The sequence below is a fragment of the Amphiura filiformis genome, chromosome 12 (genome assembly GCF_039555335.1).
Source record: "Amphiura filiformis chromosome 12, Afil_fr2py, whole genome shotgun sequence".
In the NCBI taxonomy this organism is placed as follows: domain Eukaryota; kingdom Metazoa; phylum Echinodermata; class Ophiuroidea; order Amphilepidida; family Amphiuridae; genus Amphiura; species Amphiura filiformis.
The window spans coordinates 40,178,613-40,194,673 of record NC_092639.1 but is presented as its reverse complement, the minus strand read 5'-3'; the positions used below and the strand labels follow the sequence as shown (position 1 = coordinate 40,194,673).

Below are 16,061 nucleotides of genomic sequence, written 5' to 3'. Positions count from 1 at the left end.
GAACTAACATGACAAAGTTCACAATGGTTCATAAAGTACTCAACCACCATGAAAATGTCCCCTCATTGATTTCCTAATTTGCAGAGTTCAATTCCAGTACACATAAATACTCTAGATTTCTAAAACCAAGAACTCCATATCATTGCAAAAAATGTTTTTGCACTGGCATATAGAGCCTGTGTTCAAATATGTTTAGAAAAGCAATGAAATGTTTCTTTCTCTTAGGGATGAAATCAAAACTCGACCGGCATTTAACCGGAATGACTGCCGGCTCCACCCGGTTCAGTCTGGTTACCATTGTTAAGAACAATAGCAACCGGACGGAACCAGCAGTCAAGCCTGGAATAAAATGGGGAATCCATGAATCTTACTCCCAAGAAATTTGATAATCTGGAGGGAAATTATGCTTTTTTTGGATAAAGAAATACATATACATTTTAAGAAATAGGGGGAAATCCTGATATGTTGGACAGAAATTTGTCTACATACCTGGGAAATTAACTCCGCAGTGATGTTTCAGAGCTTCCCACTCCCCCCCCCCCTGCATTCCTTTCATTGAAAAAGTCTGACCTGTATTATACATGTACATACCTAACCTCGTTTATAATCAAACTTGCAAAGAATGGACATACATGTAACATACAAATGAACGGGTGTTTCCATAACCTGACCACCTTTTCTGACTACCTTTTCTGACCAGCTTTTACAGTGAGCCCTGTGATATTTGAATGGCCTTATCCCAATGCCATAGTCCAATAACATTAACTAAACAATCATAGTGCAAAATTTGACCTCAAGTTGCAGAGTATGAATTTTTGTACCCCAATTTTCAAAGGTCATTCAATGAATGTACAAATGTATTGGAGTTAAAGAACTGTGCACTAATAGATGAAAATGTTTTGGATCCTAGTGTTTTATGCCATAATCATAGACATGCCCTGCTGGGTGATAATTACCAAGCTTTTCTCTGGGACTTGTTAATAGATAAACAACATTTTTAAGGGTACATGGTTGTTATTTCTTTCTCACTTTAGATTATTTATTTGTACCTTTTGCTTGTCGAGTATCCTTTGATTTTGTTTTGTTTAATACAGTTTTGTTTGTATATTTAATGTCTTGGATGCACCATCGGATCGAGTGCCACTGATGTAAAAGCAATTTCCAAATAAAAACTTGAAACTTAAAAACTACAACACTTTCATGGTAAATGAAATTATTTAAAACAAATAAAATAAAATTTTGCACACACATCCAATTTTCCTGACTTCATTCGAACGAGTGCTCCCTAGTGTTACCCTCAGCACTTCCCTGTTCAGAGTCTGAATCTGATGGACAATTAAGGGTATACGATGTATTGTTGGTCGAAGCAGCAGAAAACAAAGTAGTTAACAGCACCTTGCAAATGGTAGTGAGCTTTAGCAAAAATTGCATTGCTCAGTAAGCCCAATCGGCATTGGAAGTTTGCAATGCATTGTGGGACACATTTTGCAGTTTGGGGACACTTTGTCCTTTGACCTATCGGGAAAATTCAGAAAAATTGGGGTTTTGAGCGTACAAAATATAATTTAAAACGTGTTACTAGAATAAAAACAAACCCAAAAATTTGATTATTGAATATTGTATAAATTAATTATTTTGTTATTTATAATGATAACGTTTAATATTACAATAATAAATTAATGATTACAGCAATTTTCCAGATATGTCAGAGGTCAAAGTGTCCCAAAAAACCTGAAAGTTATGGCGATTGGGGTTATTCATAGAGAGCCGGCGTGTAGAATAATTCAAATATCACAGATATACTTTTGTAGGTCTTGTGGTTCTTGAGTTATGTTGTAGAGAGGGCTGAAACAACAACACTTTTGTAAAATGTACATAACTCATTAACAATAAATTATGCAAGTTTTCCAAAGTATATGATTTGTATAATGAACTTCTGCAAAACACCAAAGTGTTATTTTTCAATAATATATTGATTCAGATAATGAAAATCTGCTTCGACCAACAATACCTCGTGTACCCTTAAACCCATATTCACATTCAGGGCATGTTTGACAAATATCATGAATATGACCTTGTGAAGTGGTGATTATTGACCCAGCACCTGAAATGATAACTGTCTCCTCTCTATAAAACTGAGAAGTTAACTGCCCTGTGAAAAACCATGGAAGTATGGAAAAACAAAACAAATTTCACTTCATAATTTCAATTTTATGTCACTTAACATCCAGAATGGTACAACATTATTGTGCAAAGTGTAAAGATAATAACAATGAAGCAAACATCAAAATAATGTCAAATAAGATTGTCAAAAAAGATGGTCAGAAAAGGTGGTCAGAAAAGGTAGTCAGAAAAGGTGGTCAGGTTATGGAAATTCCCCAAATGAACAGACCCACAGGAACAGACCTATATTATTTTTAATTCAAGATAAAGGAAAGTCATTTGTACTTTCTAAAACCTAAATTGTTTCAGTTTTTGTGGGCACTCACAAAATTAGATCACACAGGAGATTGTTCTTTTCACACCAAAATTACGCCTGAAGGTGGGAAGCACCATTGTTCTACACGAGTGCCATACTATGAAAGTACAAATAAACCTGGCATGTAAATTGACATGCAACAAAGCTCAAGAATTCATCCATTATTCAAGGTATGAATAGCAGGTTGGTTCAAGGAGAAATGCACACCTAAACAGGCTCATCTGTCAGGCCACAGTTCATCAACCTCAATATACTTGCATTCAAACTTAATGACCTTTGAATATACTGGGTACAAAAACTCATACTCCAGAAGCTGAGGTCAAATTTTGAGCTGTGAATGTAGAATTGGGGTTACAGAATTATGCCCTAAGAGATCAGGTAATTTTTGCTTTTAGTGCTAGCTATTTGACCTGATGGAAGGTAAAGTATACCCTGGTTTTAAGTGCCTGTGTCTACATGTAGTTACACATGGTGGAGCATATTGATACTCTGTAGGAATGTCCTCTTGAAAAATAGTAAAGGGTTGAGGATCTGCCAATTTTTGCTGCCAATTATCATGCAAAGTTAATGCACCTGTCTAGAAGGAATTTTTAAAGCAGATGTAGTACACGTACATGTAGAGCAAAAATATTGAATTTGATAAAGGTAAAAGTAAATGGGTATTTACAACTTTTTTCATTTTAAGCACATCATCTCAGATTCTCAGTTGCAATCAATCAATCAATAAAATACTTTATTTACTTGTACCATTTATCTGCACTGGGTAAAAAAAAACCAAGATAGTTTACTGAGAATATGCGATCATGGTGAAAACACACTTTTGAATAAACCATGTGCTGGAATGTACTATCAAACTTTTACAAAAGAAAACAATAGATCATTTAGGCCTACAAGACATGATGGTTAAAATGGCAACAATCCATTATGGTACATCCAGTCAAATTTGTGGAGTAAAGTTAACAACCAAAGTGACAAAACACATGTAAATGTGCTAAAATCTCACACAGTAACTATTCATATCTTTTCAGCATCTAAAGGAGGGTTACAAAAACTTATCGTGTGTCAAATCGTCAAAAAGTTGGCCAACTTTTCTCATAACCATTGGTTTCTTTCTAGGGAACACAAAACTACTAAAAGTTGCAGGGGCCAATGTCAAAATATCCTTAACCCTAACCTGCCAGGGGCTTTTTGGCGACGGGAAGGGAAAGAAGGAAGGAATAAAGAGAGAAAAGAAAGAAAGAAGTTGTTTGCTCTGGGTGGGATCCGAGACCCCTCGCATGCCAAGCACGGATCGGCGACACTTTGCCACGGTCTTGGGCTTCGCTGGCCAGCTAAACCGTGCCTATATATCACTTAGGGCGATTGCATCATCACACCACGATCAAGTAGTATTTTGTAGTACTCAGGCGTGTTAGGGTTAATATAACCTTTGCTATACTGTTATAATGGGACAGGAAATGATATTGGGAAAATCTTCAAAGTCACCCATTGGGCTACCAAATCCCCACAATTTGAAATAATATCAAGAGAGCTTGCGATTACCAAACGTACAGGTATCATACGCCTGTGCATCTATTCAAAATACCGTAACCACCGGTATAAGCCCACCTTCGCTATAAGCCCACCCCTATTTTTCAAAACATTCTGGGAACAAGGGTGCACTCAGGTATAAGCCCAGTACTAAATTTTGGCCAAGTCAATGCTTTGCTCTCATATTTAAGAACAAATTAAAAACATATCAGTTGATAATTAACATTCCACACTTACAATTTTAAGAAATTGACATAAAAGATAGAAATTACTGGTACATTTGGCATATACAGATGAGGGATAATTGTTCTTATTTTAAAATTCCAGCACTAGCCCTTCCCGGTTATAAGCCCACCCCCATTTTTGAAGTGAAATCTGCCATCTAGGGGGTGGGCTTATACCCGAGTGGTTACGGTACTGTAACATGAGAGTGATTCTGAATAGATTGTACACTGCACAGGTGTATGATACGTATGTTTGGAAATCGCAAACTCTCTGCAATGTACTGTTGTATTGAAGCATTTGAAATTAATGAACTTGCAAGCTCCATCATGCTATACTCTGCAGAATAAAAAGTAACAACAATCCCATAGATATATCATCATTTATTGAATAACATAAATATTACATCAGACTAGCGAGCCAACGATTATTCCCCAGACCACACGATAGCAACATAATACGTACAGTCTATCACATCATCACACTGTACTTAGGATTGCCAACAATTGTCAAACCAAATTATGCATCTAATCACATACCAAAATATCACCCAATTCATCTCTAAAACCAACATATATTTGGTTTCTATTTCTGAAAATCATGCAGGCCAACATCGGCAAGCCACTCAATTTGTTTCTTCACATTGGTTTCTACATTACAGGAAACTGTCATAAGTAACATGAAAAAAATCTTCAAAAATTCACCCAATTGTGCCTCCAAATTAAGAGTTTGGTAACACTGATTGCACTAAAAGCTATTTAATTCGATACAAATTAGGACCAGCATGTTTCCAATACATGTACGTAAATACAAATCAATAGCAACAGTGTTATTGAAAAATTACATGGATCATCTCAAGCGATGATGATCACAGCTCCACTGCTTGCAGGAATCATAATTTAACCTCAACTCTCAGCACAGTCCAATAATTTTGAATCACCTAGATGTTGTGTTTACATGTAGTAATTTGACAACGTGGATGAGTTTTTATAGCAATCACAACAATGAAATACCGGTACTATCAGAGTTCACGGGCAACTGAATATTACAAGGTTGCTGGTAGAGTTGTGTAAATACTAGTACACTAATGAGCAACATTGACATACATGTACATAAATTAATACATACATATTATAGTGAATGCAATTTCAAGGTTGGCAACATTAAAAGCATTCAAGGTAATTGGATACATTGTATTCCATTCAAATTACATCATGCATACAGTGCACTACTTGAAATTGGCAAATTATAAAACATTCATCTACTGAAGATAGCAGCATGGAGCTACAATGTACAATATAGCTCCCATATAAGCTCTATGTGTATTTTTTCTGACTTAAAATTTGGAAATTATAAAACATTCATCTACTGAAGATAGCATCATGAACCTTTAAAATTATAAGCTCTATGTGTATTTTTTCTGACTTAAAATGTGCAAATTATAAAACATTCATCTACTGAAGATAGCATCATGAACCTTTAAAATTATAAGCTCTATGTGTATTTTTTCTGACTTAAAATGTGCAAATTATAAAACATTCATCTACTGAAGATAGCAGCATAAAGCTGAAGTACAATATAGCTCCCATATAAGCTCTATGTGTATTTTTTCTGACTTAAAATTGGCAAATTAAGATAGCAACATCTCTTGGAATTTTTACTATGAAAACTTTGAAATCTGATTACTGTATTCCTGATGAATCTCTTCAATAAGCAACATGAAGCTTAAGTACAATATATCTCCCATTATAAACTCTATGTGCATTTTTTCTGACTTAAAATTTGGAAATTATAAAACATTCATCTACTGAAGATAGCAACATGAAGCTGAAGTACAATATCTCCCATTATAAGCTCTATGTGTATTTTTTCTGACTCAAAATTTGGAAATTATAAAACATTCATCTACTGAAGATAGCAACATGAAGCTGAAGTACAATATCTCCCATTATAAGCTCTATGTGTATTTTTTCTGACTCAAAATTTGGAAATTATAAAACATTCATCTACTGAAGATAGCATCATGAACCTTTAAAATTATAAGCTCTATGTGTATTTTTTCTGACTTAAAATGTGCAAATTATAAAACATTCATCTACTGAAGATAGCAGCATAAAGCTGAAGTACAATATAGCTCCCATATAAGCTCTATGTGTATTTTTTCTGACTTAAAATTGGCAAGTTATAAAACATTCATCTACTGAAGATAGCAGCATGAAGCTTAAGTACAATATAGCTCCCATTATAAACTCTATGTGTATTTTTTCTGACTTAAAATTTGCCAATTATAAAACATTCATCTACTGAAGATAGCAGCATGAAGCTAAAAAGTACAATATAGCTCCTATTATAAGCTCTATGTGTATTTTTTCTGACATTCCTGTATGTATGTTTGCACTTTGCACACTGCAGCCTCATTGTACACTCTCTAGTACCACTACCATGTGTCTTGTCTCCACCGTGTTTCTCTTTTTGTTATGGTGTAAATTTTAAAAGCACTTCTTGATGTGTTTTCATTTGCATTGTACAATTTGTACATTACTGCATTGACAGTTTTGCAATTTTCTTCTCCTAAAAATATAAATAAAAAGTACCTGTGTTGACAATTTGTGGACAAGCACAAGGGGAATCTTGCAGTCTTTCTATTGTTTATTATTGTTGTTGTTGTATCTTTGCTATACATTTGTTGCACTTAAAGCTGAAAGGAGAATATAACAATGCTTGAGACTTCACTACAGCTTTTGTATCTTGAATTCACAACAACAATATGCCACCTCCCTCACTTATCTCTCTGGTTTGTAAATGTCTGGTTTTGTTTGCTTGTTTGTTTGACCGTTCTTGGGCTTCTCAGTTGTGGGGGTAAGGGGTGGAGAATGGTAGTGTCATATCCACTTGTCATTGTGTGCTGGAATATGGGCATTCCCTAGTATAAGTCATTGATTTTTTAAATGAAGGTCAGGTCATGAATGTATATGTATTTTTATTGGAAAAAAGTAAACACAATTGGACAAAGAAACCAAAAGCAACATGATGATAAATTGATTTTAGGTGAACAAAGAATATAAACGAACACAACAGTAAACACACCTTAATTAACACCGAAACACCGTTAAATGAAGCATGTTTTCAAACAAAGTCAAATAAACAATTTGTAATGATTTGCCAGGTCCAATCACTAAATTATTCAATAATGACAATGTTAACACATTATGAAGCATTTTTGTTCTAGGAAACGGGAATAGGTCAAAAGTACCTTGTCACCTATTACAATGTAGGTTCTAACCGCATGTTTTATGGATACAAATCAATACGCCTGCATACCATACATTCAAGCCTATTCAGCAACTCTTGCATCGCTGTTGTCCTATAGATGTACAAGCCACAATTTCAGCAATTTGTAAAAAAATCAATGCGTTGTCTACTGTGTTGTGGAAGTGCTGACAGGCCATTTATGTCTCTCATTTCTATTTATATTATAATACACTGTATATGACATACCAGGTCTGCTTTCATTCCACGCTTATTGACTTTCCTTGTGTACATTGATTTGTTTAGTTGGCTTACAGATTCAAGTAATACTTCACAAAATTGCAATATGGGATCTGATATTTCTTTTATTTACACAGTAAAACATTTGGAGGTACTGTTGATGGTGATCATTTACCAGTTCTATAATAATTTCATACATGATGACATGGAAAGCCATGGTTAACCTGGCCTGGGGAGTTCGTTCTCAAATGGGAAATTTTGCCCAAATAAACAAATCATGACCTGATGATCCTGCAGACTGCTTATTTCTTGCGACGAAATGTCAAAAATATTAATAACTCATATCAATTTTGTCAACTATTTCATTGAAAATTAGCACACCAATTTCTTTTATTGTAATAATATTTTTCCTATATAATTATTTGAAAATATGAATACTTTTTAGTTTTTATTAGGGAATAAAGCCAAGTGAAAATAAAAATATGTTTCTCGTCCGGGTTTTTGAAAATTAGGAGGATGAGGGGCTTTTTATTTTCTATTTTTGTTGGAAAACGATGCTAAATACCTGTATTTGGCACCATATTTTGGGTATTCGACATACAGATTGATATCTGAGAAAAAGGAGGAGACCCTTTTATTCTATTGTTTTGAGAGGTAGGCTCCTATAGTGATCACAAAAACTCTTCTGAAATGATGTATTAAGCATTTACAAAGCCGTAAAATAAGTTTCAACTTCTGAAACATCTTTTTCAACAAGTTATAACTGAAAGTTTACAAAATAAAAAGTATTTGAAAAATCTTCAAAAAAGAAGGAGGGCGCGGACGAGAAACATGTATTTTTATATATTTAGCCTAAACCTAAGTACATTGACATACTTCTTAACATTCCTTTCGATTTTTCAAAGAAATAAGAAAAAAAGGACTAAATACTGCTTGAGTAGGTTTTTGTAACAAGGCTTAATTTCCATTAATATCATTATTTCCATCTCACAATATAGAAACCACAACAAAGTGACCACATGGATGGATGGATGCATATCCCCTTCTGGACATCCTTCCAAAGAATGACCACAATTTCAACCTGCACAAAATATCTGGCCCTCTGGCTTATTTACATTCTGGTCAGCTTTTGAGAGCCAATTATCAGCATTACACCTGAACTTGCCTGACCATAATCATGTAATGTTGACGAGTGGCTATTTCCCGTTTACAATGCTCTGAGTCAAGATTATTTTGGGTATAAATAACTGTGTAGTTCCTGTAATATAAAGCTTTTGAAAATTTGTCTTTTTGGTGAGAGAATATGTGCAAAATGTAAACTGATATGATAATGTGAAAGTTTAAACTTCCTGATAAAATATGATGACAGATAACTTTAAAATTGAGTAATTTATTTTACATGAATGTTCAGAATTGTCAAAGCACTTTTAACCTCCCTTTCTTAGGCCACTTGAATTAACACTTTTAGAAATGGATATTTGTTGTAGGAAGTTTATGAGTTGATAATTCCTCAGTTAAGATCAGGCTTTTATAATCATGAAAATATCTATAATCTAGGGATATCAATTAATAATGGTTGGCTTAGCATTCATGCAAGTCACCCGTCTCCTAGAACTTTAGTACTAGAGGTACATGTAGGCCTACATTGTACATCGGTCTGCATCATTTTGGAGGATTTTGTTTAAGAATGATGAAAACTCTCCTAAACTATCTTATCTGCAGTAATAAAATGATTTGTGTGTACAGTATGTACAGTGAGTCAATATGTCAATATTTAATCTATTATTATCTCCTATTTGGACAAAGGTGAAAGGTTTGGTAAACAATGAAGAAACATTGAATTGTAGTATTGTGAAAATGAAACTACAGTACATATGTATATCTGTGTTGTATCCTAGCACTAAGGTGGCGGGACTGTCTGCAAGCAATGACAGATCCAGGAGGAGAGGCTAGCATGGAGGTGGTGTGAATCTGCGAAAATCAGAATGTACAATTTAAATTCAGGCACTTTCAGCCTGCAGTACATAAACTTTTTCAAATCATCCATTAGCCTTTTTGAAGTATGGCAGGCACAAAAGGAGAGGGCGTACTTTGGTTTGGGTAATCTTTTGTATGCTTCTCAGCTGACAAAAGATTACCCAAATCAAAGTACGCCCTCTCCTTTTGTGCTCGCCATATTTCAAAAAGGCTTATGGCATTGCAAGTCCCAAGTCTTGCAAAGTGTCACAACAGCAGTATTTAATCATTAAAATTGTAAAATTTAACTTTCAAGAGATGGTCTATGCTCAGAGTCTGTAGACTTTAAACCCAAGGGTCCAAATTGCTAGGTTGCATAATTTTGCCATTATTTAGAGCACTGAATTTGAAAAGGATCATCCCTTCTTAATACAAAAAAAATATTTACATGAAAAAGGATTGTTACACATACAGCTACAACAACATGTTTCTATATTTCAAATACCAAAACTTGGGTACTTTTATCATCACAGCATCTAAAATTACAAAATCATTGCCAAGACCAAGTACATTTAAGTAAATGGAACACTAAACCATCCAACCATTCACTACGAATGATGTTACCATTATACCGCTAGACCCAACATCCCCTGCAGTTAGAGAAAATACTGAGAGCTCCGACAGTCAACAAATCGCAAATTCCTGCTGCATTGAGAACGACCCACTGTGGCACAATAACGTTGAGTAAATCGCCTTGCAATTTCATTAGCCATGCATCTGCCTCGCCGGGGGATTCCCTCCGATAAATGCCACTTTAACTTTTTGTTTGCTGAGTTCTGATGTGCTCACACAAAATTGATCATTTGTTATTGAAATTACTCTACAAATATTTCTAAAACTATTCATCCCTACTGGTATTGTGAGATTTCACAAAAATCAAGCTCTCACTTTAAGTCCAAAGTCCAGTTTTTATTTTGTAAGCAATGATCATAAATATCAGTACGGTATCTGAAATAGTTTATAGCTTAAATCAGCAATGAAAAAATTGTATGATTTTGGAATTAATGTCTGGATCCAGACATTCCCATCCCCAAATTCAATCTGTGGTTCAATAGGAGGAGAAATGCATAACATGGCGCTCAATGTGTAATTTGTGTATGTTTCAATTTTTAATAAATTACAAATTTTGTCTGCTGCTTGGTAGAGTATTCAATCTATTTTACAAGAAATCTCTCAGAGCTCCTTCAATTTTTTTAATAAAGTATCGCTGAATCATTTCTTTTACCCAATGAAATTTTCCTTATCAACAACATAATACACATCATACATGACGGGCTAACTTTTTAAAACATTTTAAAATTATCAGCAAGAGATTGTGACATGCAACACTGGAAATTCATATCTATAAATTTTTATCTTTTTATAAAGTCACTGTCGTACCCAAGACAATCATTTATAATTTACGTGATCAGAAATTTGTCATGCAAATTTTTGAAAATTCTATGCCTTCGATTAGTCTCATGTTGTTGAAACAACAAATTACAAAAGAACTTGTATATATAATTTCTTCTGGCTTTTAAAATATCATGTATAGTCAATTATAGCAACAAAAGACACATTTTGTTGAATAATCCCATCCCATAATTTAATGTACGCGATTGTACGAACACAAACAGTACAGAGGAAGGGACCGGGCATTGAGTAGGGAAGTTTTTCCCTTCCTCCCTGGAGAAGACAAACGTCCCTGCGAGTCAGACTCTTACGATAATAGAGCACTTAGATGCGCTGATATTTACAGCATAGCCGTCTGTGCAGTTACACAAATCTGACATTACCCGAGTAAGAATTTACTTATGGGATCTACAAAATAGGAGGCAACTGTTAGCAAGAGGGAATGAAAGAAAAAATGCTATGTGATGTTGTAGTTGCATGCGCAGCAAATTAAATCTGTAGTCCCTGAAATATTAGAGACAAGGCTAGACAATTTTAAATTGTAAATTCTCAAGTTTAGAGAATTTCTTCAATTCCGGTCACATGCTGTCGAAAAAACAGGTCTGTCAGTCAGCAAAAATAGGAAATCATTATTTGAAGTATGTTGTAAATTGATCAAATTGACTGACTTACATGTAGCACAGTGACGACCTACTGATGTAAGAACAAAGGCACATATTTTATGCATTTCTAGTGCATTTGTTTTCACAATATTTAGAAAACTATCATGCACTTTAAACACTAAATGGATTTGTGTGTGTTTTACCATAGACAGTACTACTGTCTATGGTTTTACATGTATGTATCTGTTGTAACAGATGGACAGCTTGCTTAAACTTGATAAAAAACCTCATCATCAAGGGAGCAATTTTCTGCTTCTCTGTAAGCATTGAATTGATTTTGCATCTCCAGAGTACATGGCTGTTGATGGGACTTCCTCCACCAATATTCATCTCACTGAAAATGGTCAAACCTGGAATGCATCACCCACACTAGGATCCACAACATGCTCATCTATCAGGGCACAGTTCTTTAACCTCAATATATTTGCACATTCATTGAATGACCTTTGAAAATTGGGGTACAAAATCTCATACTCTGCAACTTGAAGTTAAATTGTACACTATGATTGTTTAATTGGGTTTATTGAACTATGCCTTTGGGATGAGGCCATTGTGGTCCATAGTGCCATGTCTTACTTTTTTTCAGGTTTTATAATTGATGTGAATTGGCTCAGTTCCTGAGATTGCTACACCCTCAAAAGCTGTAGTATCGGGCTACATCAGAGGGTATGCCAGCATTGAGGTACATGTAATGCTGAAAGTTGGTAATAATTATGTGAATTATGATATCATCAATTCATCCCAAAATTTTCAAGCATACAAAGGGTAATATTTAACATAAGGATTCCAGTTTAAAGCCCCAGCAACACAGTTAGTTCACTGGTCAATTATAAAGCTACATGCCACTACATGTCTACAGAGCAAATGCACTATGAACCATGAACGGAAGCCTGGAGGGTAGAAATTCTTGCCGAAAATCAAAATAGGACCACTTACGACAAACTTGAACTTTTGCTCCTAACAAGGCAATGACACTACTGCTATGATCATAGGGCTAATGACACAACATGGACAAAGTTTCACCTGCTTCACATAGTTTTCACCACAGGATTTTTACTGAATCTAAAGATTTCAATTCTGAATGGATCAAGTGGTCAAGCCGCTTTGTCTGATGAGGCACAAGCGCTTTGGGATATAACTTTGTAGGCTAGCACTGAATCACTTTTTCTTTCCATGGGATTTTTATTCAACATGCAGACTTTCCCTAGAATTTAGAAATAGGATCAGTTTTTCCAAAGGCATTTTATGTTACCACTGATAATTTTCATTATTGCCTCACAACAATCAGGGACAATGTATGAACATCTTGTATTTTCAAAGTATTAAAGTTTAACTCACTAAAAATGGGTGACAGGGATGTGCGGCCACATTGACCCCCATTTTTCAACTTCCTCTCACCCAATGACCCCCTTTTTTATTTTACTGAACTCCCTCTCACCCAATGACCCCCTTTTTGTTTTCCTGTCACCAAAAGACCCCCTTTTTCAAAATTTTGGGGAAATTTCTGATAATCTCTCACTAAATGACCCCGTTTTTTCAGTATTTTTCCTTAAAATTTTCAAAAATATTTTCAAATTGTGATGAATTTTTGATAAATTTTTATCAACTTTAATATCTTGACCCAAAGTTTTTCCCAGTCTCACTGAATGACCCCCTTTTTTGGTCAGATTTCCCCGGTCTCACGGAAAGACCCCCTTTTGGGGGGCCTTCTAGTGTCTAGGCTCTCACAGAAAGACCCCTAGTTTCGAACTGCTGTCCGCACATCAACCGTCACTTCCAAAGTTGAGTGCCCCCCCCCCCGGCTCCCAATATTTCAACAAAAATATTTTTACTTTCACTAAAATCCATACTTTTGTTTTCAACAAAATGACAGAAAAGACCACCTTCAAAGAGCTCAAAAAATAATTTCTCTTCATCCACAAGGGAAATTTATTTTGATATGAACTTCTCTCCACAAATTTGAAGAGAAATATGTCCACCTGCAGAACTAATTTCATATTTCCTAAACCTAACATTGTTTATTGAAAAAAAGTGATGAAATTGTAACCCATGTGGGAAGTTTCATGTGCTAAGGGCCCAAATATTATCATTTCTAACTGCACAGTTCATTTAAATGTAACCACCAAACCACCATTCAATACAGCTCAAAATTTGCCCTCTTGAAAGGTTGGTCATACAAGTACTGTACATGACTGTACAGAGGTACATTTGTACATGTATTGAGAATGAACTGTGCCCTACTAATCCAGCTGAGCATGATTAAAAGATTCACTGACATTTTTTTTTCACTGACCTGCAAACACCACTGTTGCCTGGAAAAATGTTTATTTCCAGCCCTGAATGTAGACAAATTTCCCGAGCTACATGTGTATTTCCCACTATTTCTTATGTATTTTTTTTTTATCAAAAAAACATAATTTCCCTCAAGATTACCAAATTTCCCAGGAATGAGGTTCCTAATCCTGAATTCCCCATTTTTCCAGGCCTGTGTAGAAGCATCTAAACAGCAAGTTGATAAATTGTCAAACATGGGTATGATATGATACCCAACAGTGAGCAGGTCAGAAAAGTTCAGCAATTATGAGTGGGGTTATAGACCTAAGCCATGAGAAATGATAATTCAAAGTTCTGCATTTGGTTAGAAACAGATTTGCTCTAAAACTCTATATAGAGTGTGAAGTTGACCAACTGAAAAATCTATGAATAAAAGACTTTTCTTCGTTTCTTTCTAGTCCAATAAAATGTCAATAATATTATGCCTGGAGTGAAAAGCAAGAGTTGAAATAGCACAATATCCCACCTTTTTGTGGATTAAAATTGTGAACTTGACAAATATGTGACCTTGGGAGTCTGGCCTGGAGGTGTGTGCTATGAGATATGAAGTTGAACAACAACTCCAAGTCTGGTAGCTTGAAAGGAGCCTTCACGATCAATTTGCTGATGACTTCATACTGCGTGCAGACACGGTGCTTTAAAAATGTGGCATGATTTGAACAACTAAACGCATCGGTCGGACCTTACCAGTCCACAATGTAGTGTCGCATCATCAATTTGTATAAAATTGAGTGAATTTTATTGTAAAAATATTTAAAAAGCTTTCATGTACATGTACAAACACTTTATTCTTGTACCAATACTAAGTATGTCTAGGTGAAATGTTTCTGTGTTTTAGGCCAAGTAAAAATAAAAATATGTTTCTCATCCGGGTTTTAAAAAATTTGGAGGATGAGGGGCTTTTTATTTTCTATTTTGTATTGGAAAACAACGCTAAATATACCTGCATTTGGCACCATGTTTCGGGTATTCGACATACAGATTGATATCTGAGAAAAAGGAGGAGGCCCTTTTTATTTTATTGTTTTGAGAGGTAGACCCCTCTAGTGATCACAAAACTCTTCTTAAATGATGTATTTAATATGCATTTACCAAACCGTAAAATAAGTTTCAACTTCTGAAACATCTTTTTCTACAAGTTATAAACTGAAAGTTTACAAAATAAAAAGAAATTTGAAAAATCTTCAAAAAATGAGGAGGGCGCGGACGAGAAACATGTTTGTTTTTGTACTCGGCCTAACTTTGTAATTATTGCATTTTCTGTATGAAATATTATGTAAACCCCAGGAGTCACAAAATGCATTCCTCAGTTTGGACCACAATGGCCTCATCCCAATGGCATAGTTCAATAACCTCAATTAAACAATCACAGTGCAAAATTTGACCTCAAGTTTCAGAGTATGAGTTTTTGTACCCAAATTTTCCAAAGGTCATTTAATGAATGTGCAAATGTATTGGGGTTAAAGAACTGTGCCTTGATAGATGAGCATTTTGTATCCTATAGTGCCTTACCTTCTAATGATGAGACTCGAGGGCCTGCAGTCATGTGACGTGAGGGCCTTCCTATCCACCGGGCACATTTTATGAATTCTCACCACACTTCGTATACACCGCGAACAGAAAGTATGTCCACACATGGTGTCCATCGGATTCACCAATGGTTGCAAACAGATGTGGCAGGTTAATTCCTCGTCGACTGTCTCGCAGTAGTCGTGAGAGATGGTTGCCGTGGGTTTCAGTGCACTTGACCGCAGGTGCGGCAGAGAGTGTCCATAATGGCTGCTCGTGCACCTCGCACGCTCATAGTGAAAGAGGATATAAATTCCTAGGGATAGTACAAATATTCGACTGGTGATGTGAAAATCTACGAGCAGCCAACTTGAGCCAAGATGAACTTGTAACTTCTACTGGTTGGTAAATCTGCACAAAATAAAAAT

The 16,061-nt window shown here is 35.3% G+C and overlaps 1 protein-coding gene across 1 annotated transcript in view; it reads right to left on the bottom strand.

Moving 5' to 3' along the window:
- LOC140166197 (ligand of Numb protein X 2-like) overlaps positions 1–16,061 on the bottom strand; it is a 68,298-nt gene that overhangs the window by 43,229 nt on the left and 9,008 nt on the right. Inside the window, 2 exon segments of the mRNA XM_072189603.1 lie at positions 15,637–15,860; positions 15,863–16,044. Coding sequence (XP_072045704.1) covers positions 15,637–15,860; positions 15,863–15,928 — 290 coding nt within the window. The 5' untranslated portion in view covers positions 15,929–16,044.